Raw genomic sequence first — 27736 nt, 5'->3', positions numbered from 1 at the left:
TCACCTCCCTTGACCTGCTGGTAACTCTTCTGAATGCACCCCAAAATCCTATTGGCCTTCTTGGCCACAAGGGCACATTGCTGCCTCCCTCCCGGTCAGCCTACTGTCCACCAGGATTGCCAGGTCCCCCTCTGCAAAGCTGCTCTCCAGCAAGTCAGCCCCCAGACTGTGCTAGTGCATGGGGTTATTCCTCCCCAGCTGCAGGACCCTGCATTTGCCCTTTTCGATCTTCATGGGGCTCCTCTTGGCCCAACCCTTCAGCCTGTTGAGGTCCCTCTGAATGGCAGCACAACCCCCTGGGGTACCAGCCACTCCTCCCAGCTTTGTGTCATCAGCAAACTTGCTGAGGGTGCACTCCATTCCATCATCCAGGTCGCTGAAGTAATTAATATTTTCTTTCTTCAAGGGAAAATATGCTAAAGTATCTTCACTTAGTGTGAATCTGAGAGAAAAGTTTATAATACACACTTCTCTAATGCCTGGCAACTTTTGTGCAATGTTCCCACAGAAATCATAGTTTGAAGAATGCCACTTCTATGAATAAGTTTTCTTTTACTTGAAGAGTTAAAATTATCTTATGCCACTTCCATTTATACTAGGGAAAATCCAGAGCAGTTTAACTGAAGCTGATAAAGTTAGCAGCAAAATAGGACAGCAGGCACCCTCCCTTTTGGTGATGTCGCTCTTAGACATGCAGTTTTGTGTCCTGTCAGCATAAGTAGCAGCAGAATTAGCTAGTATATGTGTTACATGATCCAGACTCAAAGTAAATTAAGCTCTTTACGATTCTGCTATGCTGTAAAGGGTCTCTGATTTGGGTGCAAATGTAATTTAGTGTGAAGGAGAAAGTGGCTGAAAATGCACCCAGGCCTCTAGCTGCAAAAATATCTGTTTCTCTCAAATGACTCCTGGAAGACTTGTAAATGTTTGGGCACTTCCATGTGTAGATATAAGGAGCTTATCTGGCTTTCTGTGAGGTTAGACAGCCCTTTTCTCTCATGTAAACAAAACTATGTGCCTGAGTGTTGGTCTTCTTTGAATAAACATACATGAGCATCTTGATGATTTTAATCACTTTCAGACTTCAGTGAGCAGTTAGTGTTTATTCCCTTGCAGTAGTGACATAACAGCCAGGTGATGTCACCACCAGCGGAGCAGGAAAAAGCAATCTGAGAACCCACTAGAAAACAGTAAAATGGCAAAATGGCCGTGATACTCAGTAATTTACACAGCTGAAATGACAGAATTAGGTAGCATCAGCAATTATGTGGGCTTTTTTTTTTTAATTATTATTTTTACTTGTTTGTTCGTTTGTTTCCTTACTTTGGATCTAAAGCAGGGAGAAGAGTCTAGCTTTCAAGCACTGGGTTTGGCTTTGAGATCTCTGAATCATCTCTCATCTTGCCATAGATATTCTCTGTGATTTGGGTGCTGGTTTTGGCTCTCATACCTAACTTCTTGTTTTGTAGACGTAGAAGGTCATTTTAGCTTTACGATACCTAGAGACTTCTGTCCAAGAGACTGGGAAGTGATTGCTTTCAACTGAATAACCTCAAACTACGACTGTGCTTTGGAAGAAAAATTAGTCAAAAAGGAAAGCAAAAGGTTGAAAAAATAGCAAAAGATTGCAAAAATAGATGTTAAATTTGCACCACACAAAATGAGGAGGGTCTAACACCTATTTAATCCTAACCAATCTCACTCTATTCTTCTCAGGGCCACTGTTTTTCTAAGACAAATTTAAGTCTATGTCCAATGATACAAAGGCTCAATGATTCAGGCTACCTTATGGCTAGTGGCTACTGCCTGGCCAGCAAACATCAAATATTATCTCATAAAACATATTACTGTTTTGGTGTGGTTGGAAATGCAGTGGGAAGGTCAGTACATGAATTGATGGAGACAGCAGCATGGAATCATCTGCCAGTGTCACCTACAGCTGTCAGTGCCTTGAATGAAGGTAGCTTGGAGTTGTGTGAATGGTTTGCTTTCCTTGGGGGAAAAAAAAAAAAAAAAAAAAAGAAAAAAAAAAGGAAAAGGAGCAATCCCATAGAAAATCTTTTTACAAACCACTGCCTATCAGACAATCAGGAAAAGAAAGGATCTATTGCATTTCTCTGTAAAGATAGGAAATTTCTGCCCATGCAAGTACTAAGAGTGCCTCTGTATCACTTATAAACATAGCCTCTTCTCTGAAGTGGATGTTTAATAATCCCTTTGTCATTTTCTTCATCCAGCCTGTGACATGGTTCTTAGCATCTGTTTGGCTTGTAGCAACAACTGCAGCAACAGCGTTTCAATCCTTCACTGAATAAAGACAGGACCACTCCTGCGTTTTATGATGGGTGCATCTTCTGTGTACTGGGTCACTGAGCAGCATGTTTATCCACCTGGTCCCATGCTAGGCATACAGCCAAGCATAGGGTATGTCTGGCAGCTGACAGCCAGTGTGATGAAGATGCTTGTTGACACAATGATCTGAGATATGGCACCTCCTTGACTCAACATGCAGACCGAGTCCAAGTGGCTGTATCCAACAGGTTTGGATGTTCTTCATGCCAGAGATCCTGTAGGATGTTCACACACAGCCCTGCATGCTCACACACAGACACCTAGAGGCTACCTCAGCCATGTGTTTCTTGTGTAGTTTTCCAACAATGAATAGCCAGCAGGGCAGAGCTGTTAGAGTTGTTTTGGCAACGGTGAACTCAGCTGTAAATTCCTGTGGCCTCTCCAAGGGATTCCAAATAGCTCCCTTGGACCAGGCAGTGTGAACTGGTGGCACAGCAAGGATAGACTTGGTCCTCAGCAGATTGTGAAATCTTCAGCATGGGCAAATAGCTACAAGTCTGCAGGTTTTCATAGCTGTCCACTGGCAAATTTGGGTTTGAGCCTGTTTTACTGGGAAGTATAGGTAAAGAGTGCTCTACCCAGCTTGTCAGTAAAGGGGGCCCAATCACAGATGGTACTTGCAACTATAAGCTGGTCTTGTTATTTTAAAGTGGAGGCACAGCTGGTTTGAAACTTCAGCCCTGATAGACTGGAGCCGTGTGCAAGCCCAGCCTTGACAGCTGCAGAAAACAGAAAGCTTCAGGCAGATATATACAGGGCTTTGAGTTATTGCAGCACAAGGCAGGGCAGCTTCAACTTTCCAGCTTTTTCCTGACTCTGCCTAACTTCATTGCTATGCCATCCTTTTACAGAGTGTTGTCTCTGCAAACAAAAACTGGATTATGATTATTGCAAAAGCTCTGAAAAGGATGGAAAAGCTCTAATTTCCTGGCATCACAGGGGCTTTCAACCCCAAACTGCCTATGAAAAGCAGAAGTTTTGTGCCTTTAAGGGATGACTCTAAAACAAGGAGGAAGAGGGTATCATGGGATTCCCAAATGCAATTCTGCGCTTCACCACACTATCAGCTGAAGCATCCACCCTCAGCACAAAGCTGGATGTGTGCAGATTGAATCCATTTCCTTTGCTACCTCAGTGTAATTTCCTTCTGCAAGGACAGCTGCTCACAGAGAATGGTGTGAGCAATCTGCCATTCTGCGGAAGACCAGGCCACCCATCACTCCATCACAGGTTTTCTGCAGGGATGCTAGGCAAGGGAGGCTGGGCTGGGTGCTCTGTTTTGTCTGCCTGGCAATCACTCAAGGCAGTGTCAGACAGTTTTGGCCATACTGTGCTCACTAGCTCAGTTTTGGCCATACTATGCAGCCACACAGCATAGACTTCAGGCCACGTGCTAATTAAAAACTCCAGAGTGCTTAGCAGCAGGCTAGCATGCCCATGCTGCCAGATAGATGTGAACTACCAGCCACAGCAGTCTTTGCAGCATGGACATACCATAGAAATGAGAGAATCAGTGATTAGCAAAACAGCCTAGAGAAACCAGCAGACTCAAAAGGAGCTTAAAGTCCCACCACATAGTGCATTCTCAAGGTAGATAAATATTCTAACCTTTGCAGGGAAAACTAATGGCTAGAAGCCTTTTATCATATGATATTCCTAAGAGCTATGAGAAGGAGACATTTTGAAAGCAATTTTCACTTCCTTCCTTCTCTTACCTGCAGAAAAGAAGGAACCAGATTTCAGATCCTTGATGTTGTCATATGGGCACCTTAATTCACCCAATGGTCAACTTAAAAAAGTAAAGCTAGAAGATGAAAAGTTGTAACTGAAAGGAATCTCTGTTTGCTTTGGAGCCTGAAAAAGAATTGGACTCAATCCCAGGGTTACATCACTTTCATATATAAGCAAGCCCTTGCTATAATCAGTTACTTTATCCACTGCCAGCACATTAGCTGAGCTGTTCAAAAAGATCGCTTGCGTAGAATGGAACATGGCTCCAGCTTCAAACACTGTGTTGACTAATTGTTACTGTTTATCTGCTGTAGCCCACACAACTTCCTAGGTACCACAGAGAATGACCAATAAAGATGTCCCCTGCCCCAAAGTTCACACTAGTCTATAACAACACGTTGGTTCAAGGGTAGTGACTAATAAATTTGCAATGTATATACATTGTAGTGGATAACATGAGGATGAAAGCTTATATTTCAGTCCTCCTTCTCCTCCGTGTGACCTCATACAATCCCTTCTCACCACCTTTTCTCTGTTCATGCCCTGAACCCTTTAATCAAGGATGGGATACCTTATACTAGGACTGTTTCTTCACTGCAAAAGGTACAGTCATCAAAATAATTAGGTGCTGTACACAGTAAGAAAGCTGGGTTTGCCTAAAAATGGAGCTTAGGGGATTTTTACCAATTGTACCAGTTGCCAGAGTAAAAGATGAACTGTGGCAAAACTGTGCCTTGATCAAGGGATCCTTCTAATCTGGAAGACTTTAGGTCCAGTCCTTAACCTTGACCTACATACAAGCTTAAGAAAACACAGGTGGTGCCTGGGGTGCACTGCATTCAATGTATAGCTTTGTGTTAGATGTGCCAAGCTGGTGCAGGAAATGCCAACCCTAGGAGGGATGGATGTGCTGGATCTGAAGGCAGGACAGCTGAAGTACTGTGCTGCTCCTGAGCGCCTGTCTTCCACTGAGGTTGCTTTGCCTGGGCGATGCACCTTGCTTTTGGGGCTGCCCAGCTTCTCCTGCCACACCTTCCTGCCTGCAGATTGGTAGGATCACCATCTCTGGCATGGTGTTAGGGTTAAGTGTTCCTTGACAATGGAGAGCTGGGACTTCTTCAAGCAGGACTGCCAGAAAGATGCTTGCCCATAGCGTGTCTTACATGGCTATGACCACTACAGCTACATGAAATCTACAGCAATTATCAGTGACTGGTCCTGATCAACATGTTGTTATGTCTGGAACAATTGGCTACATGCCTATCTGCATTTGCAAGAACAAACCATGAAGCAAACTCTGGTCTGGTTTGCAGAAGGCTTATTACACTGAATCCATTCTTCCAAAGCAAAAGGAAGAGAAAGGCATGTTCAGGACCTGATTGAAGTGCTCCCAGAGAGCCTGAGATGCACAAAAAGGTTGTGAAATTCTTTTCTTGGAATCAAACCTGGAAATGGTCGAGGTTACCAATAGACACAGATGTTTCCAATAAGGCAAGGAAGTCAGAGTCACATGGGATTCCTGTGGTCTTCTCACATTTTCAAGAGACTAGGTTTGCATTCTTGTCAGCATTAATGAAGTTATTTTTACATTCTAAACATCAACAGATAAGGGTGATATAAAAATACATAATTTTAAAGAAAACTTTATCACTGTTATAGTAAAGGAGCGCTTATCTATGCAAAGTGCTCACTAAGTGTGGGATCCAAATAATGAGTGTGCCTTAAGTGTGTCGGTTGCATTTCCATGATAAACAACATTCTGTCAGGAATTTATGAGGAGATTATTAAAATGCATGTCAAGCTCAGATTTGGCCAGGAACTTCTCAGAGAGCAAATCATTTTTAAAATTTGTATTGTATAGTATTAATTGCAATTTCATTTTGTGTATTTGTAAACATAGGTAAAATATGGAAAAAAAATACAATGAAATCATGTGTAATTATGTGTAAAGATATATTCTGCCTAAACTAACACATATGCAGAGAGGAGCTTTTTCCAGAACTAGTATAGATTTGCATGTTTGCCAGTCAAATTGCATCTCTTGTTAGATCTCAGTGATATGGTTCTGGTATAAATTGTGGTTAGTTAAGACAAGAGGATGAGGCTAGAAAATCCATGAAAATGTCCCCGTTAAAGCAATCATAAGTGGTCTTTTTGACAATGAAAGGAAGAATGTGTGTGTGTGTGTTGTATGCATGTGCTGACCAAAAAAATAAATAAATAAATAAATAAATAAATAAATAATATAAGCAGAACAGCCAGTGTATGAAATACGACCAGTTTACAGCCAAATTGCATGAATCTTCCCTACAAAAAAGCACTGTTTTTCAACAAAAGCTTACAAAACTCTCTCTGCCCTGTGATCACCCTAATGTTTTTATATTACAGTGAAATGCCAAAACCTCAGATTAACTTGATTTCAGGCTTCACTGTGAATGTTTTGTGCAGCCTAAGGAATTCAGATGACCGCTCTGGATTATATCAGTCATTCATCCCAAATGACTGTTCCTTGTGAAGGACGCAATTCTGCCAAGAAAGGACTGTGCTGCTTGTTAAGTCCCACTGTGTTTTGTGAGAGTCATTTGAGCATGTGTCTGCTGCTGCTTGCCTGGAGCATACCTATTCACAGCTGTGCCACAAAGGAGAGCAGAGGGCTGCCAACCCTTTTCAGTATTGCTCCAAGAGTCTTAAGCCATCTTAAGATGGATAGCCCCTTTCATTTGTACCCTGCTATTATAATTATAGCTCAAAGATGTGCAGTTGAGCTGGAGGTCTCTGGGCAGTTCTCATAAAGCATCTGGGAGCTCTCAGGTTGGGGCACTGCTGGGAGCCTGGAGCTACTCTCTGCACTGACACACATGCTGATCTCAGCCAAGCTGCTTAATCACCTTCATAGAATCACAGAATCATTTAGGTTGGAAAAGGCCATTAAGATCAAGACCAAATTCTGATGCATAATGCTACAAGACCACCACTAAACTGTGTCCCTAAGTGCCACATCTACATCTATGTCTCTGAAATACCTCCAGAGATGGCAATTCCACCACATCCCTGGCAGCATATTCCAATATTTGACCACCCTCTCTGTGAAGAAATTCTTCTTGATAGCCAATCTAAACCTCCCCTGGTGTTACTTTAGGGCATTTCCTTACTTCACCTGAGAAAAGAGACCAACATACCTTGCTGCGATCTCCTTATAGGTAGTTGAGGGCACTGAGGTCTCCCCTCAGCTTCCTCTGCTCCAGACTAAACAGCCCCCATTCCCTCAGCTGCTCCTCATACCTCTTGTTTTCCAGTCCTCTCACTTTTTTTGTTGCTCTGCTCTGCACACGCTCAAGCAACTCAACATCCTTCTTGTAGTGAGGGGCCCAAAACTGAACGCAGTACACATCTCAGAGGCTTCTCCTGTCTTCTAGATGATGTTAATCCAATGCATTTTCCTTCCCTAAACACTTGTGAAAACAAAAGATGGAACTCAGTAATAAATTTAAAGTATTACCAAGTGTTGTGGCTGTGGGAAGGGATAGCTGTATTAGCAGATATGCGTGTGGGGTTGCACAGTCACCTGTGGATAGTTACAATGTCGTGCTATAGTACAGAGATCCAGGATTTCATAGAAGCATAGAACCATTAAGGTTGGAAAAGACCTCCCAGATCATCTGGTCTAACCATCACCCTACAACCAATGTCACCCACTAAACCATGTCCCTAAGCACCATGTCCAACCATTCCTTGAACACCCCCAGGGACAGTGACTCCACCACCTCCCTGGGCAACCCATTCCAATGCCTGACTGCTCTTTCTGGGAAGAAATGTCTCCTCATTTCCAACCTAAACCTCCCCTGGTGCAACTTGAGGCCATTCCCTCTAGTCCTATCACTAGTTATCTGCGAGAAGAGGCCAACCCTGAGCTCCCCACAGCTTCCTTTCAAGTAGTTGTTAGAGAGCAATAAGGTCTCTCCTGAGCTCTCCCTCTTCTCCAGACCAAACATCCCCAGTGCCCTCAGCCACTCCTCACAGGACTTGTGTTCCAGGCCCTTCACCAGCTTCATAGCCCTTCTGTGGACATGCTCCAGGGCCTTGATGTCCTTCTTGTAGTGAGGGGCCCAAAACTGAACCCAGCATGCAAGGTGTGGCCTCACCAGAGCAGAGTACAGGGGGACGATCACCTCCCTGGTCCTGCTGGCTGCACTATTCCTGATACAAGCCAGGATGCCATTGGCCTTCATGGCCACCTGGGCACACTGCTGGCTCATGTGCAGGTGAGCATCGACCGACACCCTCAGATCATTTTCCTCTGCATAGCTTCCAGCCACTCTGCCCCAAGCCTGTAGCGCTGCTTGGGGTTGTTGTGGCCAAAGTGCAGGACCTGGCACTTAGCCATGTTGAACCTCATCCCATTGGCCTCATCCCATCGACCCATCCTGTCCAGGTCCCTCTTCAGGGTCTTCCTACCCTCTGGCAGAGCGAAACTTCCCCCCTTTGGAGGGTCAAGTTTACACATTTTAGATCTGTATGGTGCTCAGATAGTATGACAGTCTTTTTTGCATAGTGTGCCAGGACCAGTTTTTATTGTGCACACTCAGGTGTCACAAGAAACTAGTGGGAATCAGGAGTTAGCTTTGCCAAGTCTATCCACACATTCTCTTTGGTACCTATGCCATGAGTTTATCTGTTTCAGCAAACCATGAGTTCATGGGTGAGCGCTCCTGAGCACTCCTTGCTGTCTGAAAAATGCAGAGGAAGAAAAAAAGCAGCCTGAATAATTACCTCCTTACAGTAAAATTTTGTTCTTCTCACCATTTGTAAGCTTTAGAAAAAAATGAAAACATTTTAATCTGCTTCATATAATTGGGTGTTCCACAGAGATTAGCACTGGCTGCTCTGCTACTTGAGGAATGTAAGTCTCTTCTTATCTCTGGCAAATTCAGACTCTTAGAAAATGAAGCCACCTTTCCATGACTGTTCCTGGCTTCTGGAGAAAGCTGTGCACTTTTAAAGACCTCTCTTGGAAATAACTAATCGTTTCTCACCCTACAAAGTGCTGAAATGGAAGGAAATGAAATCTAAACTACAAAGAGAGGGACAATGCTTCCACATAACCTGGGAGCTTGCTCCTTGACATTATAGGGGTATGTGAATATGTTTGCCAGAGGACAGCTGACTGGGTGCAGGCATACAGGTGGTGGCGTGGGTTTCTCCCTCTAGCTCGGGACCACTTCTCAATATGAAGGTCGGTGCCTGAGTGCTTCAGGTTCTCATCCACTCCCACCCTTCCTACCCCTAAACTCACAACTGCATTTTGCTTCTCTGAGAAACTGCGTATGAAATAGGGTTGGTCGGGCTTTTAGTGCAGCACTGAAGCTGTCATACTTGACGAGCTTTGTTTTAAAGTGTGATTTGAATTGAGGCAAGGAATTACCCCAATTCAGTGCTGACTTGAGCTTTCTAGAACAGTGAGGGACTGGGCAGGCTCTCTATGTAGAGAATATTCCTCTGCAGGGCTCATAGAAAGGGCAGCCTTCCCATTTAATGAGATGAGAAACAAAATGGGTTCCTAGTTTGTTTTGAAAAGCAGAAGGCAAAACAAGCCAATGGAACAGCATAGTTCAAACTTTCCTCTGCATGGAATGAGTAGTTCTGCAGCTGTGGGGTGAATGAATTAACTGTTGGAATAAAACCCTTACTGAAACAGCAGAATTATGACAATGCTGTGCTGTGGGGTAATTGGGGGACCTGGATGCCAGATGTAGAAAAGTGTCTAGGCTTGTATATTCTCAGAGAAAACATTGCACGTATGTTCAGTAGGTGTTTAGGCTCCAAGAGCGAAAGTGAAATTCCGATAAGAGGAAGGGGAGTATTCTGATACAGAGAGAATCACCTTGAGTCAGATGTCCAGAAGCCCCCTCTGCCATGTGTGTTTCTTCACTGACTGAATGTCATGTTTCCCCCATGCAGCTGCCAACAGAGTGCTGGACTTATCCTCCTTATCCTTAAGGGAATGTAAGGTCATTCGTATCTGTGGGATTGCAATAAATTCCTAAAAATGAGCAGCTGAAAAATCTGGACTGTGTCTGGGACCATCTTTATTGAGAACTTGTGAGGGAAACCCTAGGTCTTACTTCAGCCATCCAAGGACCCTCAGGGACTTGCTTGGCATGCAAAGCTACCCAGAAACAAAAGCACCAACAGCAGATGCTTTCCCTGTAATCCAAGGCACAGAAAGAGATGACTTAAACTGCAGCTTAATTCAATCCTTGCTTTTGCTTGCTCAGGTTTTCATCTTGGATGTGAGAGCATGTGGTACTTGCAGGACCCTAGGCAAATGTGGCTGCACAAAGAACAAAAAGAGCATTCAGCGTCAGGTTAACAAGATGGGGTGGCCACTGAGGAGGTGTTTTAGGTTAGGTGTTAGGAAGAACTTCTTTACTGAGAGGGTTGTGAGGCATTGGAATGGGCTGGCCAGGGAAGTGGTGGAGTCACCATCCCTGGAGGTCTTTAAAAGACATTTAGATGTTGACCTTAGTGATAAGGTTTAGTGGAGGACTTGTTAGTGTTAGGTCAGAGGTTGGACTTGATGATCTTGAGGTCTCTTCCAACCTAGACAATTCTGTGATTCTGTGAAGATGAAGGCACAATAGGTGTAGGCACCATCATGTTGGCGGAGTGGCTCACATCGTATCAGTGAGTCACACGACAGACAGGGTGAAGCACAGCACTGCTGGTCAGCCATTGCTGACACACATGTGCAACTCATGGTTGCTGCAGGCCCTGCTTCTGGCCTATTTTTTAAATATAGCTACAAATTCCAAACACATAAGTGGTATTTTGGAGGAGCCATAAAATGAGATCAGGTGGACCATGGGGAACACAAAGGCACTTTATTTGTGTTAGCACCAAAGGCTGGTCATCAGCCATTATGCACTTGCAATAAACTTGGCCGTTAGCAGGTTCATGAGGAACTGTAAAGCCTATTAAGTGTATCTGGCGCATAGGGATACTGTTTTTAACTCAAGTCTGCATTATTAGAGTGATATCAAAAAACAGAGAAAGAATGTAGCGGTTAGCAGGGGACTTTGCTTGGAGTTCACAAATCCAAAGAAAACACCCTAAAAGCCGTAATTATTTGTTCATAAGTGGATACTTGCAAGCAAATTCTGCCACACAAACCTCCAGCAAGTCACAATGAAAGTCAAGAAGTCTGTTTCATTACAGAGTAGCCAAGACGATCAGTACTATGTGTTAATAATCAGCTTTGGCCATCACAAAGCACAGGAGCAAGACTTATCATCCTAGGAAGTCCCCTGGATGCTCCTTTATTTTGAATTAGGAGTCTATTTTAGAGCTTATAAGATTTAAGGTAGTTGTCTGATTTCACGCCATGCTGTTTCATGGTGTCATGAGTAGAAACCCTCTGAAACTAAGAACAGAAAGCAGGAGATATAACTGCTTTCCCATGCTTTAAAAGCAAGACCTCTGGGTGACTTTACACACCTCTTGCTGTGTTGCCACTTGATGATTCTTCTTTCTGCAGACTCAAAAATGTATGGGTGCAGATAAGGAACTGTTGTTTAACCCATCATTAAATCTATGCTAACAGGTTTCTGTTGACAGGCTGCAGGGCTTGAGAACAAAATTATAACCTTTCTGCACATATTATTGCAGTGTGGTTTTCTGCTAATAGCCATGGAAAAGTTAACCTAAACATCAGCTCTTTTTCCTGGAACTAACAGCTTTGAAGCCAAAAGCCCAGTGATTTGATCATCAGCTTGCAGGACTACTGCACAGCAGACTGCTTGTTACTGTAAAAACAAAGTCCAGAGCTGACTCTCGAGCTGCTGAACCCCTGTTTATGAATTAAACAGTAGCCAGCTCATAAAGGGAAGTGTCCCAGTCATATCTCATTGCAGAATTACAATTATATGCCTTTTACCTCAACAGGCACAGATTTGCCTAGGAAGCCCAGGAAAATCCATCAAACAGGGATTGCAGGGATGGCAAATTGTTTCTCACTAAATACTGGTAGGACAGTATTCAATAGACAGTAGTTCCTGTTTTCTTGAGCCATTAGTGCTACCCTGCACAGGCAATTCTCGAGTCACACAGCACACAAAGTGCCACTGAGTTGTGCTCTTCTGTGCACATAGTGGAAGATCCTGTCCTCAAACATGTCCTGTCTTCTCTGCCCAAAGACAAATTGCATTCAGACAGGTCTTCCTCAGATCACTGCTTTATAGAAGAATAGATGCTGCAGGCTCTTCTTTCCTCTCCAGAGGGATGTTTATCACTGCCCTTGATTAGTTGTTCCAGTTATCACTGCCAAAGTAATGTTTCATTTTTCATTTGATTTTTAATCCTTTCCTCATACCCAGTAGACTTTGTTATTCAACCTTCAGATGAAAAATTACAGTTCTGTGTGAGACAGAGTATTTGATGTGTCACTCAGCATTTCTCCAAGACTAGCTACCTCTTTTCCAGAAAGACAATGGGAAGAATGACCAGATCTTCCTGGAAATGACACCCATCCCACAGTGTAAATAAGCCAAAACTAGCTCCTGCAAAAGTAATCAGACCTGATTGCTGACATACAAATGCCCACTTGTTGCTGAAAGAGCCATGCTCCCAAACCCTGGCAGAAGACAAAGAATGAGGTTATTACGCTCATTCCCATGCTTGACTTTGGCAAAATAGAAGCCTTTATCATCTTGTTTCACTTTTCGTAGGAGTTTGAATGTTTTCTTTTCAGTAGGTTCCCCAGCTCATTCAGTCCTGTGTGATGTAGTTGCAGATATCAAGTGGCAGAGACTGTCAGAGCAATGGGTATTATCTGGGTTGTGGTAGGTCTGAAGAGCCTGTCACAGACCAGAAGATACAAGTAAGTTTCTGAGTAAGATTTCAACTGGAGGTTGAATTGGAAGAACCACTCTTTGCACTGTGGGGCCTATATGTGAAGCACTATATGTGAAGGTATAGGTGAGTGTTAATCATAAGCCAACATGACTGAGCTTACACAGCTCTTACTTATTCCAAATTCTGTGAAAGATCTGCAAAAACTGCAATACTTCATGAAGTTTAAAGTATTTTCTTCTATTCTTCAATATATTTTGCTTTTGGAGTGCTTGAACAGAACAGGATCATATCAGTATAAATACAGACCATTGCCTTAACATCTGAATAGAGCAACCATAACAAAGGCATCAGAGGAAGATACTTTTTCTGTAACCCCTCAATTTAGACAGGATGCTTATCTGAATTGTAGGAAGCTGCCTCTGATACAACTGGAGTTCAGTTCCCCGGTGTGAGATCACTGATCACTAGCTTTGGTGATGTGTTTATCATTCTCCTATGGGGTTTATCATTCTCCTACGGGGCTTCCTTATTGGTTTCAGAGGGAAATGCCATTTTGTACCACTCCTTTAACGGGAGTTAGAAAGTTACATCTAGCATGGCTTGTAGTACTGAGACCTGACAGAATGCTCTTGATCTTACTCCAAACTTTATCATTCTGCAGTACTTTTCACAAGGTGTTTTAAGTTACACCATAATAATCCCTAGTTTTCAGCACTGACTCTATGATAAGAGTCCAGGTTATTAGAATCCTGTTGGAATAATGATCCAAAGTTCCTTCTAATCAATGAAAGTCTCCCTCCTACTTCTATGAGAAAATAGATCAAGACTCCAATTTATCATTTAATGAGTGGACAAGGTGGCTGGAATGCCTTGGGAATGGTAGGTTTTATGAGCAACACTGAGTTCAAGGCTGTGTAATGAGAGACATATGGGAATGGTTTTGTTGCGGTGATGTTTTATCACAAAACGAGACAGTTTTAATAGTTGTTTGGTGACTAGCAGATACAGAGGTAGCTGTGTAATTAGTGTGCTTGCTACAGAAGGCAGTGTTTCCTGGCATTACCAAGTGGATTTGACACAGACTGATCTCACTGAGAGCAGCTGGTAACAAAGCCCAGAAGCTAGTTAACAGCTTCCTAAAACTGTCTCCAGACACCCTTGTGTGATTTAAAAGAGCTGCCAGCTCAGGCCACAAAAGCAGGGATATTTCAAGCTCTCGGGATCCTGTTATGTAGCAGAAGCCCTCTGGGATTTTGGGGTTATCTTGATGGTGGGGAGGTTCAGAGTAGCAAACCCCCTTGAGCCCAAGAGATCCCTGACCAGTGTTTTTCCCAAATGATAAGAAAGTGGTGGGAATCCTCACCCTGGTCTTTTCCCAGCATCACCCTTGTCCTGGCACAAAGGAGCACATTTTCAGAGAGAGGTTTTGTAAAGTGTCTGCGCAAAGGTCTCTTTCACAAGAGGGATCAGCACCATACCAGTTAGAGGTGAGTTTTCTCTCCACCGGAGAGGCTGCCTGGGCTGTGTGGCTCCCACAGTCTGTGAGCTGCCATCACGACCCTGCTCCCCACAGGGTCGGAGCTGCTGTCAGCTGCACCGGGACCCCCCACTCTGCAGTTCTGCTCCTCTCCCTGCTCATCAGCCTTGCAGGTGTTCCTGGAAGGTTCAGGCCTGGGCTGAGTTCAAGTAAAGCACTATCAGTCCTTGGTGGGGAGGGTTTGACCTAGAGAATTCAGCACTAGTTTCTCCCACCTGTGTATATGCTTTGCTTTTAAAGTAGCTACTTTTTAGTAAATTATCTCTTCCAGAGATTAGTGGTAATTCTTCGTGTATTTAATGTTTTCTTGTTGCTCGTTTGGCTGTTATCTCCTGTACGTTTTGTGTGTGCTTGATTCAGAATCAGGTATCAAATCACAGGTTAATTTTCAAAGCTCCCCCCCCACCTTCATTTCCCTTTTTCTCTTTCTTTCTCCTTTCTCCTCACTGCTTTTTATTTTTGTTTTTACTTTCATTTTTCTCTCTCCTCTTCCACATAACAACAGGATAAACTAGGTTATTGTTTATGGAAAGTTTGAATTACAAATGACCCAACAAAACAACATTAAGTATCATATCTTTTCCAACATCTCTTTGCAAATGCCGGAGCTCAGAAGCCAGTCCCAGTGTTTTATGATTTTAAAATATTGATAGTTTTCCAGGTATTCATTCCAGCTTGATAGGAAACCAAGAGAAATAGAACCATTTTTCAACTTCAGAAAAATGTGGTCAGACTTCCCTGTTAAAGAGATACCTCCTCAGTGCTGTGGAGGGCATGCCGCTTCTCTGGGACTGACTTCCCTTTCCTTCCTCAGCAGGGCTGAAGTGAAACCAGAGAAAAGCTCCCTCACCTGGGTTCTTCTGTGATGCGGACCCAGGAGCTAGCTGCCTAGCATAAAAAATAGTCTCATCCCAGGAGGAAGTCACGTTCCCCCCAGCTGGGTTCAGTGTGCCACATCCCAACCCAGGGGCCACACAGGTAGTGCTCTGGGCAGGCAGTGATGCGTGATGTGACAGCCCCTCATCTGGCTGGTCTGGTGTCCCAGATGAGCAGGAGGTGGTGGGAAGTGGCTTGGGCAAGGCTGTGGAATTCCTAGGAAATGCCACAGTCTGGCTGAAGCATCCACTGCTCTTTGCACCTCTGCTTGCTAGATCAGCCTCTGAGACACAAATGCTCAGCTCACTCTCCTGATCACGCAGCAGCTGCTACCCTGCGCTGTGGCCTTGATAGCACAATGCACCCTCACCCCACCTTCTCTTCCAACCCCAGCAGTGCTCCCCAGTCAACCAGATGTGAAGAACAAAGGGAAAAGCTTGGATCGAGCATGCAGCCCTACAGCACTCCATGTGCAAAGCGCTGGCAGGGACAGGCCCATGGTCAGTGCAGATGAGCCTCCTGCAGCCAAGTGTTTTGCTGTCCTGGAGGCAGTGCTGCCTGCCTACATCCCTAAGACAATTAGCTGTTGAAGGTTGTTGAAGGTTGTTGAAGGTTGTTGAAGGTGAAACAGCAAGGCCACTCCATGCAGAATTCATTATGCATATGCCTCTGAGCAGTACTCTTTAGAGCAACAACATAAAATGCTGGAGTGAATAGCCCTCATAGATTTTGCTGATTCCACTAAATTTCAGATGTAATAATGTTTCCATATTGCTCCAATTGTCTTCTGAGGCACAGCTGTGACTCTCCCCTCTGAAGTGTTGCGGCTGCAGAAAGGGAAGTGAAACCCAGCCAAGGCGTTCAGCACAGCAACCCTTTAATATACAGCCTATTCCCTTTGTTCTTCAGTTCTGTATCTCTAGCTACTGTCTCCCTGCTAGAAAGGCTCATAGAATTGTCTCCTCTTATTCTCAAAATTGTGGTACAATCTGATTCAGGAGCTTTTTCTTCTGGAAGGAGAGGTGACTTCTATTTAAGGATCCAAAGTAGCATTTAGTGGAAATGGGTTGACTTCCTGCCTCCTGGATGTTCTGCCACCATCTTCCACACCCACTCCATCTAAATCTGGACACTTAGATGAGATGATAAAGCTTGGGCTCCTAACTAGTGACTGTTGAACCTCTCCTAAAATATAGTCATGTGAAGGTCCTTGTGTTTCCACTGGCTGTAGAGAGATCCTGCACCCCTCTTACCTGTAGTACCTCAGATACCCACTCAGGCATTGCATCCAGACCTCCAAGGTTAAACAAGACATTTGGGCCCAGACTTTTTGAGTGTCTATTACTGTTCACTTCAACCTTTGTTATCTGGGGGATGAGTTGGACTGTGCTGGCAATGGAGAGCCCTGTAAAGACTTGAATGGATGTGTGATTAAACAGCCAACTTGATCTTCATCCAGATATTTTTCCAGATAAAACAGCACTGAATCATGGAGGTTAATGATGCTGATGTTTGTTTTTTGTATTGCAATTGCATGGTACAAAGCCCAGCCGTTAATCAGGGACCCCTTCTGATAATCGCAGGTGGGAAAACATCTCTCTTGCCATGCAGTTCAGAGAAAGCTAGGTCTTCTGGAGCTCTAGGATTACTTGTCTGTGGTTACACTGGCTAGCACAGCCTCTGCACTTTTGTGTCTGTTATCAGATCACTAGATGCAAGATGAAATCATCGTTTAACATCCAGATTTTTGGTTTAAGTAGATCTCTTCTCCCTGGGTCTTCTATGCATTGGTACTCAGGGCACTAGTAAAATATTTTGTCTCTCCTGTGCAATGGCATAGTAGTTTGTTTCCTGGATATATCCTTGTCATTCAATATGACAATTCTCCTTCTGTAAGAGATGTTGGCTCTTCCATCTCCTCTGTGGCCATGTGCCAAAGTCCACTCTGGACTCAAAACTGCTATCTGGCATTCTTATGTCCCTCTGCATGGGTGAGAGAAATGTCCAACAATGATACACAAGAACTCCCTTTGTCTGTCAGTTCACATGAAAGGAGGAGAAAGCCTGAACTGTATATCTGTCCTCCAAACGTTGGATGCCCTGCAGAATTACCTCTTGCACAGTAGTAGGAGGTGTTGTTGAACAGGTCACTGTGAATTCACTGCAGAGTAGCTGACCCAGACAGAAAAGAAAATAGGAGAAGATAGGGAACTGTGGGCTCAAGCTGAGACAAAGCCCCACTCTTCATCCTTTTTCAAGGGGTAGAAGAATTGAACTTCTAAGTCAGACCAGCATTACTGTACATGGCAATGAGGAAGAGGTGTCTGATGAGTACAGCTCCATGCTGTGCATGCTCAGGTCGAGTCTGGCTCTCATGTCTGCACTCCCTGTGCTGTCTTTTCTCTGGTCTGCCCCTGCCTCCAGTCCAACTCCTAGTTCAAACTAAACAGCATGTCCAGCAATCCTGTTTTAAAGCATCACTAGTGAGGACAGTGGAGGCTTTATGACACTTGAAAAAAGAGCTCTTCAATTTCTAACCAAGCCTAGTACTGGGGAAAAGAGATTGTTAGTCATGAGTAAAAGCAGTAGTTCGTTCAATAGGTGGTAGCTGACTACAAAAACTAGTGTAAAATGTAGTACAGCTGTACATTGGTATGAGTTGCTAGCAGCATTCTTATGATAACACCCTTGCAGATTTACTCAAACCAATCCTTATCAATAAGAGGTGAAGTCTTTGCCAGTGAAGTCAAACCCTGTAAGGATGTAATATCATTTTGGACATTGCCTTGGGCATTGCCATGAGTGTTAGATGGTTTTCAGTCCTTAAGTCCTGCCCCAGTCCCAAACCCACATATTTTTGAACTTCTTGAATGCACTTTGGGTGGTGCTCAGTTCCATTTGGATCAGCAGCACCATAACCTCACCCCTGGAGCATCCAGACAGAGTATCTCTCCACACAAAAACAATTGCAACTTTTTGTTCTCTGGCTGGAATTCCTGGACTGCTGCTTTTTGTTCGGGTTTATTCCATTTTCAACATAAATAAAGAAAACAAAACTAGTGCAAATAATAGTCTGAAACTGCTAAAGCTCCATTGCAGGAGACATGGAACTAGAACAATGAAAACATTCTCACGTTTTGTTTTTCTCTGAGCAGAAGTGGCTAATCTTGGGTTCAGACCTTCACTCACTCAGCAGGCCTGCCCTGCAGTATTTACTTAAAATCACAGCTAAGTGCATTAAAGCAACATTAAAGCAGAGACACCAGCCTACAGAGAGCAAATAGAACCAAGGACACTCTAAGCTGATGCAGCAGCATGCTAATTTCAGGCTTCCCTCAGCATGATCATCCCATCAGCATATTCCTGGCCCTTCTGTATGTCTTTGCTATGCCCCAGAGTCCCATTCCTCAAAGAGAGCCCAAGCTGAAGCCAAAGGTTCTTTCTGCTGAGAGATGGCCAGGGCTGAAACACACAGGGAGCTGCCACCGTGCTCGGAGCAGCCCCAAGGTGATGTTTGCAGGGTTCAAGGCGCTGTGAAATCTTTGTTTTCCTTAAATGACCTTTGCTTGCACAAGACAGCCTGCACTCAGCTGTGGGCTGCTCTGCTTCAGTGTGGAATCCACTTTCCTCTGCTGAATGGCTACAGCTCAGACAGATGTTTTTTCATATCCACAATGCATGATGATATAATTGGCAGAGCACATAGAGAGAAGCCGTCTGTATCTCTTTATGTGTCAGCCCCTTCCATGCCAGCTCCACTCATCCCTGTCAAATCCTTCTCCATCACTTTTCTGGCTTTCTAACAGCATCTCCCTTACTTCAGTTTGGGTCCCTTTTTAGCAAAGCATTTGTCCATGGGCTGTGTACAGCAGGGAGATGATACAGCTCCGTGTAGAGATTTCAGAGGAGTGATGCTGCCTCAGAAGATCTGCTCCATCCTGTATGGGCTCAATACTTCATTTGGCATTTTGTCACCAGTAAAGACACTTATTTTGGGAGAAGAATGAGGAAAACTGAAAATAAGTTCATTCTCATGAATGTAAAAACAAAGGACAGGCTCAGAAATCCTCTAGTGCCTTTTAGGATGATTTCATATCTAAAAGAATGAACCCATAATACAATAGTGCTGATTCTGACATTTGAGTATTTACAGTAGGATCTTTTGCAGGTGGGACTTGGGGGAAAAAAAGACCAAAAAGAAAGACCAAAAATAAAGAAAATCTCAGAGGGCAAAGGTTTTGTTTAAAAATGTACAACACACTGTAGCTTAGCACCATTCCCACAGAGAGCAAGAAAAGCAGATGACTGGCTTCACACAAGCACTAGAATAGAAAGACATCCTAATGAAAAATAGATGTATTTCAGGAAAAAATCTGAGCAAGTAACCTAGTTAAACAAATCTTCCTTTTTGCCCAGTAGGCAAGTGATTAGAAATAGAACACAAAAGCTGGGTATTTGAAAGAGAAAGAGGTTCCAAAGGTGGAGAAGCCAGGTTTCATGATGTTGGAAGTTTGAGACTGAGGCCTGGGACTTCTGTAGCAGCGGGGACCACAGGTTGTACACTGACTCAGATGCCAGTTCTAAGGACTGGGGGCAGTTCTTGCAGCTCCAGTATGACTCAAAGTACTTGATGCTCCATATAAAGACCTAGAGTCAGGATGCAGCAAGAGAGGCTTACATCCTTCTTCACTACAAGAGCTGTTGTTAGGATTTAACTTTGACCTCTTGGTTGCTCCATACAGGATTTGCTCTTAAAATGTCCATCTCTGAGATAAAGAGGGAATGAAGCAATGTGCCCAGGAATATATTCATGGACATCAGCCTTGCACCCGAGAAGTGGGGGCTCTGGCTGGGATGCCATTGCCTCAGTCGGTAACTGACTTTCTGCTTTGTTCTTTTTTCTTCCAGGGCCGTTGCATCAATTTCACAAGAGTGAAGAACACAGAGACCCCCCCCAAATACCCACTCAACAATGCATACCCGCTGTCATCTCCACCCCCAGCCCCCATCTACAACCCTCCACCCCCAGCCCCAATCTATACCCCCCCTCCACCCAGCTCGCCCACACCCCATGCTCCTTCCCCATCCTCCACGCTCCCACCTCTCCCCCCACCGCCCCAAGCCCCACCACCCAACCGGGCCCCCCCTCCATCTCGACCCCCGCCTCGCCCAGCAGTTTAGGGGGTCGGCTGTGCTCCTGCCTCTTCCAGAAGCATTTGAGAGGCTTATTTCAGCAGTACTGTATCACATCCATCAGTTGGGGGGGGCTGGGGGAGGGCAGAGAACGTCACACCATTTTTGGAATGGGTGACAACAGAATGAACAACTTTGTAGTTTTCTTTCTCCTTAGTTTTCTTTTATTTTTAAAATCCCTTGTGCATCAGTGCCACCAAACTACCAAAGCAAGAACAGCCAAGAGACTGCAAGAACAAGGCAAATAAGATCCATTTCAGCAAGGCTCTTCCCCCTCTTTGTCCGTGAAAGACTCTTCTGGGTGCAGATCCCAGCCAGCTACCTGAAGACAAGTGCACAAACTGCATGGTGCAAGGCTCAAGGGATGGCAGAAAGCCGATCACATCTCACATGCCAGCTGCCAAGCAAATAATGACAACAGCAGGTCTGCAAGTATAGAAACACTGGTGAATCTGAAAAGAACTGATGTCAGGCAGCTGTTCCCATGGACCACGAGTTGGAGAAGGGACAGTATTGTCATCTTGGAGGGTCGAGAAAGGAGAAGGGGTAGGGTGTTTGGATTTGTGTATGTTGGTATGTGGAAGTGCAGGTAGGTGAAAATGGAGTGCTACTAGGAAAATTAATTACACTGAAAAATGTACATATCAGTATGCCACGAGGCTTTGATCCCATCCCCTGAGGACAAGGAGTAAGTCACAGCAGGTCAGCCTTCAGTGCTCCCAATGGGACAGAGGAGTTCATAAAAATTGAGCAAAGGAATCTGGGAAAGGTATGGTTGACAGAAGAGTCTTTGCATTCAGTTTAGACTAATTATGTCCATCTAATTATGCCCATCTAATAGGTCTGCAGTTCAGCAGTGTTATTTAATGCTGTTTTCCATTTTAAAAGGAAAGTTTCTGAATATAAACCAGTGGTTAGGTGTATCATTTTATTTAAACCCAGTCTGCTTGGGCTCCTTGTTATTGTCAGTTTGAAATGGTTACCACTGATGCGTTTCTGTTTTTTGTTTTTGTTTTTGTTTTTTCCTGTAAATTACATTATTTCACCCTAAAAATATTTCTACATGGATTTTTATTTTCTGTTTTCTCTTCCTGAATAAGTAGCAGATGCCTTCCAAACTCATAGTGAAGAAGAGCCAGTTGCTTACTTCTCTTGTCAACTCTCAACCATATCACTTCACTTAGCAGTTTTTGACTAAGGCAAAAATCACACACCAGACACACAAGAAGGCAATCAGTCTTCCAAGAAATGCACTGGCTGCATTTCTCCATGCTTTTCTCCTCACCTTTGTGAGACCCCCACCATGTTCCATAATATTGCATATGCACATATAACAAACTTCCTAAGCACCTGTCTTTGAAACACAGTGCTAGCAATAGGCGAGATCACTGCACTTCAGTCAGACCTCTGGCTCCCTAATTTACTGTCAGGTTCAGTTCTCACAGAAGGACTCTCTCTCTGGAAATTGCAAAGTCATAAAAGGTAAATTGCCTTTGTAGCTGCAGCTCTATGAATTTCTAAGGGTTCTCATACTTGTACCATTTTTTACCAGATAAAGAAATGCTTTGCCAAGTACCTACTTCAGTGCTGTAGGAAATATTAATTCTAGCTTTTCTAGGAAAAAAAAAGGGGGGGGGGGAGGGAGGGAGGGGTAGGGGGAAGAAAAAAAAAAAGCTCGAGGAAGAAAAGAAACAGTTGAAAGACTCAGTGGAGACCTGTCTTGGGATGCTCTTGGTCAGAATGTATGTGAATGAAACCTTACCATGAGACCCAGGGCCTGTCTAACTGTCATTCACTAGCCTTACCCTTGTTAGGTCAGTATGCCATCTTTTCAATGAGATAAACACAAAGATGAGAATTCACAATGGAGCTGAAGACTCATTTTACAGCCAAGGCTGGATATTCTGCAAAAAGGCTGATTAATTCCCCCACAACACTGTTTTGTCTGCAGGCGGCACAGAGCAGTCCCTGATTTGTAAAATAAACAACAGTTTCGCTACTCACTATTTCTAATTAAATCAGCCACAAAATGGTTTGTTCGACAAGACGACTTTGTGATTGTCAGGTGGGAGTGGGAAGCTTTTAACGCCCTGACACAAATTTAGTTGAACTCCCTCTTGTGATGGATGGGATCTAGTTAAATAGCTGTTTGATTTGGTGTGATGTTGAAAGGTGTAAAACTTGGGTATAGTGTAAATCGATTAATATTTCTCTTAACAGATCCACAGTATTTCAAAAAAGTTTGGAAAACACATTGATTTTCAACAATATGGTGTTGAGAATTCGTTTTTCATGTCATTTAAGCAATAAATATAAACCCATAAATCTAAACCTACTGCTGGGGAAAAAATAAATAAAAGTAATGTATATTCCATGACTAAAACTAACTTCTTGCAGATGGATATAGAAATCTTCATTCTCCCCAAATTAAAGGAAAAAAAAACAACCCTAGAGTATTAAAGAAGCAAAATAAACCCTATGTCAGGCTAGAAAGGCATTTTAAAATATCCCTATGTAATCATCCAGTTTACAAATAAAAAATAAACTCCAAAATTTTGTTGTATATATTGTTACTGCATGCTTACCATATGTTAGATGGAAGCATTTCCTGTCCATTGTGGATAAAAGAACATTTTTCAAGTTGTAGTAAATTATTATAAAGCCAATGACATTTCATGGCATGTTATTGTATCAAGCTGTGCTTGTTGTATTTTTTTCTTTATGGTTGTATTGCTTTTTTTTATAAATGTAGAAATATTTCCTGTAGTGACGAATACCTGTTTTACGTAGCATTAATTGAAGCACTATAATTCCAGGCTGCCCACTCCCCCAGTCTGTTGGCAAAGAGTTTTGCAGATCCGTTCAGGGCAGGACGTGGCCAGATACCGACTGGGCATGGGGTAATTGGTGCTGAAGCAAAGCATCCATGCTCAGTTTTGGTGGACCCTTGCTAACATTCTCAGAAAAAAATGAGAGCATGTTTGGTGGCAGATTTGTACCTGGTCTTGTGTTTAGGATCAACCTAAATGTGGCTAAAGTGCTAAAATGGCATTCCCGAGGTACTTCAAATGCTTTTAAAAATCATGCTCCTTTTATGTCAGTCCTATCTTAGGAACCTAGCTTAAGGTATTAAGAATGAAATTTGGGTCTGAATTTAAATCAACTTCCCTTGGCAATTAATGCTATGTAAATAAGGTTGAATTAGATGGTGTACCATATACTGATATATGGTAACCTATGTATTATCTCTGTAAAACTTTCCTAGAAACACATTACACAGGCTATCAATCCACACTAGCCAATTTTTAAGTAAAGGTTTGCTATAGATCAAAAGGAGTTAAGTGGCACTACATCTGCTCCGCAGTATCAGAAGACTTCAGCGGGTCTCACTGTTTACTACTTGCACGTGCTTATGTATAGGATTGGTCTAAACAGCAATAAACAGATGTCTGATGGCAATAAATAAACAGTTCTTTCATTTGCTCTAAGTACATCACTTCGGTTACTCCCTTTGTTTTTAACTCTCACAAAACTTTCTATCAATGTGTTCTGCAGCCTCAAAGGACTAAGCAGTTGCATTTGACAAAGGTTCATATTTTTCTTTTTCTTTTTTTTTTTTTTTTTTTAATTGCTAAAATGTTACCCATTGTTGCTGGCTGTATTTTGAAGCATTCGCCTGCATGAACCTTGGCAGGCATCAGGATTCTCTCTCTACTCCTTGGTGCGTGAAGGCATCTTCTGTCACTGTTTATTTTGGGGAAGAGAGGAATGTCTGGCTTTGGAGAACTCTGGCTAGATCTGAAGGTAACTGGTAAGTAGCGTTGCCTTATATGTGGTGCTGATGCAGCAAAGGAAAAGAAGCAAGCCCTCTGTTCTGATGTTGAATTATGTTTTGTCAGTTCAGCCAGTGCTGTGCAATGATGTTTTACTCCCTCTGTTTGTTGCATGTGTCATTTGTTAAATTCAGTCATTATTCTTGCTGACCTTGATGTTATTATTAAAGAACTATACAAATCTGTGTTGTGCTCCATCAGATTCATTGGTTAGGTAAAGGGAATGACGAAGGGAGAATCCTGGGACACAAGTTTTCCCATGACTAACTTTCCATCACCTTGGAGAATTCAAACTTGGTGATTTTCCTTGCTGAAAGCCCAGAGCACTATTGCCTGACACAAAAGGCAAAAATTCCTTTGGATGAGACAGCCTAAATTGTCTGTTCCTCTGCTGGTACCAAGGGCCTCTCCTCCTAACCAATGTAATGTGTAACACAGTTAACTCAGCAGCCTTTAACAAAAGCAACATTTAACACAGCATATTGGGTATTAGGGCTACCTAAGCTAGTTTCCTGTCACAAGTGCTGGTATAACTGCTTTCTTCCTTACTACTTAACAATCTCTGACCCTTCTGGATTTTGATGTAGTTGGAATATTTTATTCCACAAAGAAGATTAACAGATTATGAGGAAGCTCAGCCTCAACACCCTGCCCTGTTTCAGCAGATCATGCAAGTGCATGCTTTTTAACTTTTTCTGAAAATGCAAGCTAGTGGTTATCTCAGTGCAAAAAGCCTTGAAAGCTGAGGCTTAGTCAGGATTTTTCTTATGTGTCGGTTTTTTTATTTGTTTGTTTAGAAAACAAATCTGTATGTAGCAAATGCAATGAGGAAGCCATGATACTCAACACAGTCTGCAATCTGGTTCTGATAAGAAGTGTTTTTCTAATGCAGAGCATGAAAGAAAATCATAGGTGTTCCTCTCAGAAGAGGACAGGCTAAAATTAAGTAATAATAATAATAATAATAATAATAATAATAATAATAATAATAATAAAAACAGGGAGGAAATTTTAACCCCAGACCAGCCCAAACACAGAAGAGATGGTGCAAACCTGACAAGCCTTGATGGTAGCTCCAGGGTGTTCAGGACATGAATTTGCACAAAAATTCAGGTTTCATAACTGTTTCCCCAGGACACGCCATTTTTAGAGCATCATGGCTGCAAACAATGAGCTGTGTGTGCAAGGCGGTTGAGCAACGCTGTGCTTGTGGCTGACTCTTAATGCACCCCTCTTGTGCCCCCCACAAGCCCACCCAGAGCAGGGCTAGGTACCAGGGCCATGGGACAGGTGGGTGGCTTTGGGACCACATGCAGCGACTTCGGGGTGGCTGCTGACAAAGCTCCCCAGGAACCAGCCTGTCTGCAGAGCGGGCTGTAACAGAGATGAGGAGTGTGCCTGCAATATCTGGAGGAAGCCAGAAGGGCAAGTTGCCTTGTATTTTGTGTGCAAGGGAGTGAGGCCACTGTCCCCTGGGCCTTGCACCCTGGTAGAGGCGGCCACAAAGCCAGCCGCTCCAGCCTCATCGTGCTGGACCCTGAGGGGGGCGCGGGGAACAGGACCTCCTCACAGGGCCCTGCTCGCAGGCAGACTTTGCTTGTTCCTCCAAAATGTGGCCTAGCTTTGGGCATCTGAAGAGCTCCTTGCTTGGTAGGGAAACAAATTTTTATGGCTTTTTGCGTGTGTGTGTTTTTATCTAATTCTGTCAGAGAATGCCCCTTCTTAAGTCATAGATAAGGCTTTTGTAAGGGGGTTCATGGAAACAGCAGTGAGACTCGAGGCATGGCAGGATCCTATTTACCCTGTTCATGTTGCTGGAGAACATAACAATCTTTCTTTAAGAAACAGCTATAAAATGTAAAAGCAATGTGAGCTACAGAATATCACATTGTATGCAGGCTGTGCCTGACAGCCTGTAGCACACTGCCAGCTAAAACTGCTGATACTTCTTGTGATTATTTAAATATATGTTAATATTTAAATGCTTTCATTGGTCCTTCTTGCTAGCAGGGGAAGGTTCTAGCAAGGGGAAACATTGCTGGAAGGCTCAGAGCAGGAGGGAAGGTGTTTTCTTGTGTCACTTGGTCAGTGCAGATATGGCCCAGAGTAACATCATGAGCTAACCCTACCACAGTCTGAAAAGGAATTTCTCTGGTTCTTCACAGTCATTAAAGCCTTTTCCAGAGCTGGAGGAATTAATAGGAATGGAGAAATGATAGCATGCAAAAATACCACAGTGAGTGGAAAACTGAATTACCCTATGAGCTAGCTTTTACTTGCAAGAGGGATTTCTATATTCCACTTTCTGTTCCCATTTAAAATCCTTTCTGAGGCCTGCTGCTGTGTACCTTTGGGGTGTATTGCTAGCTACTTGTAGAAGACGCTTAGTGCTCGTTTCTCCTTGAGCTCTCACAGTCATCCAGGGCACACTAATGGGTGACAAGGAATGGGGGGTGTCAGGATCCTTTTCCTACAAGGTTCTTACTCGATGCAAAATCTCCAGAAAAGTGAAAGCCAAGAACTAGAGTATGTCTGCATTCATTTTATTAATTTTTGGTGATGGGTGACAGGCAATATGTGAGCATCTATAGCCTTTAAAAGGTTTGTCTGCCTCTGAGCATTGCAATATAACATCCTGTCCAGCTCTGCTATGACTTGCCTAGGCAAACCTTGAACTATTTTTAAGAAAAACTGGGAAAAATTCTGTAGGCCATGGGTCAGCAAATGGCTCCTCTGCTGCCACAGCCTGGCCATGGTTTGCTTCTTCTCCAGGGAAACCACAGGAAACCGTGCCTGTGCTGGCAAGATGCATTGCGTGGAGTACGAGGTAGGGAGACCCATCCGGGCAATCCCACTTACGGCTGCGTGTGCCCCCCCCTCCCCCTTGGGAATAGCACAGCAGGCTCTCTGGTAACTACGGCAACAGCCGATGTGGAAAAAATATTAGGAATGTATTGAAAGTATTTTTAGCTGTCTCCTCAGATGCAGCACAGCAGCAAGGAGCCAAGGGAGCCAGCATGAGATATATGGGCAGCATTTCCATTGACTGCCAGGAAAGAACCCCCCCAGGGCAGAACTCAGGCTTTTCTATTTTTATGTGATACAGTCTGAATATTATGGTAGTTACTTTTTGGGGGTAAGATTAGTGTCTTTCTGTGTGTGTAATACACTGTTGGCTTAAAGTAGTAACAATTACAGAAGCTTATTTCACAGGCTGTCATGGAAAATTGAAATAACTGTAGTAGCATCAGACGGTTTTCTGTTTGTTTTCTTAAGAGTCCAGCTCAGAAGGTCAAATTCTGAAGTCATTCTCACTTGTCTGCCTCTGCCTCTGATCCTGTCTGGGTAGGGATGTGGATGGCTT

The 27736-nt window shown here is 43.5% G+C and overlaps 1 protein-coding gene across 1 annotated transcript in view; it reads left to right on the top strand.

The window, feature by feature from the left end:
- The window catches only part of ANTXR1 (ANTXR cell adhesion molecule 1), a 120040-nt gene extending 96944 nt beyond the window's left edge, over positions 1-23096 (top strand). Inside the window, exon 18 of the mRNA XM_082779569.1 lies at positions 20255-23096. Coding sequence (XP_082635695.1) covers positions 20255-20527 — 273 coding nt within the window. The 3' untranslated portion in view covers positions 20528-23096. The remainder of the gene's footprint in view (positions 1-20254) is intronic.
- Positions 23097-27736: the final 4640 nt, after the last annotated feature.

This window comes from Aythya marila, assembly GCF_965140915.1.
Source record: "Aythya marila genome assembly, chromosome: 26".
Classification (NCBI taxonomy): domain Eukaryota; kingdom Metazoa; phylum Chordata; class Aves; order Anseriformes; family Anatidae; genus Aythya; species Aythya marila.
The sequence above is the reverse complement of the archived record's forward strand: the minus strand, read 5'-3'. Positions and strand labels throughout refer to the sequence as shown.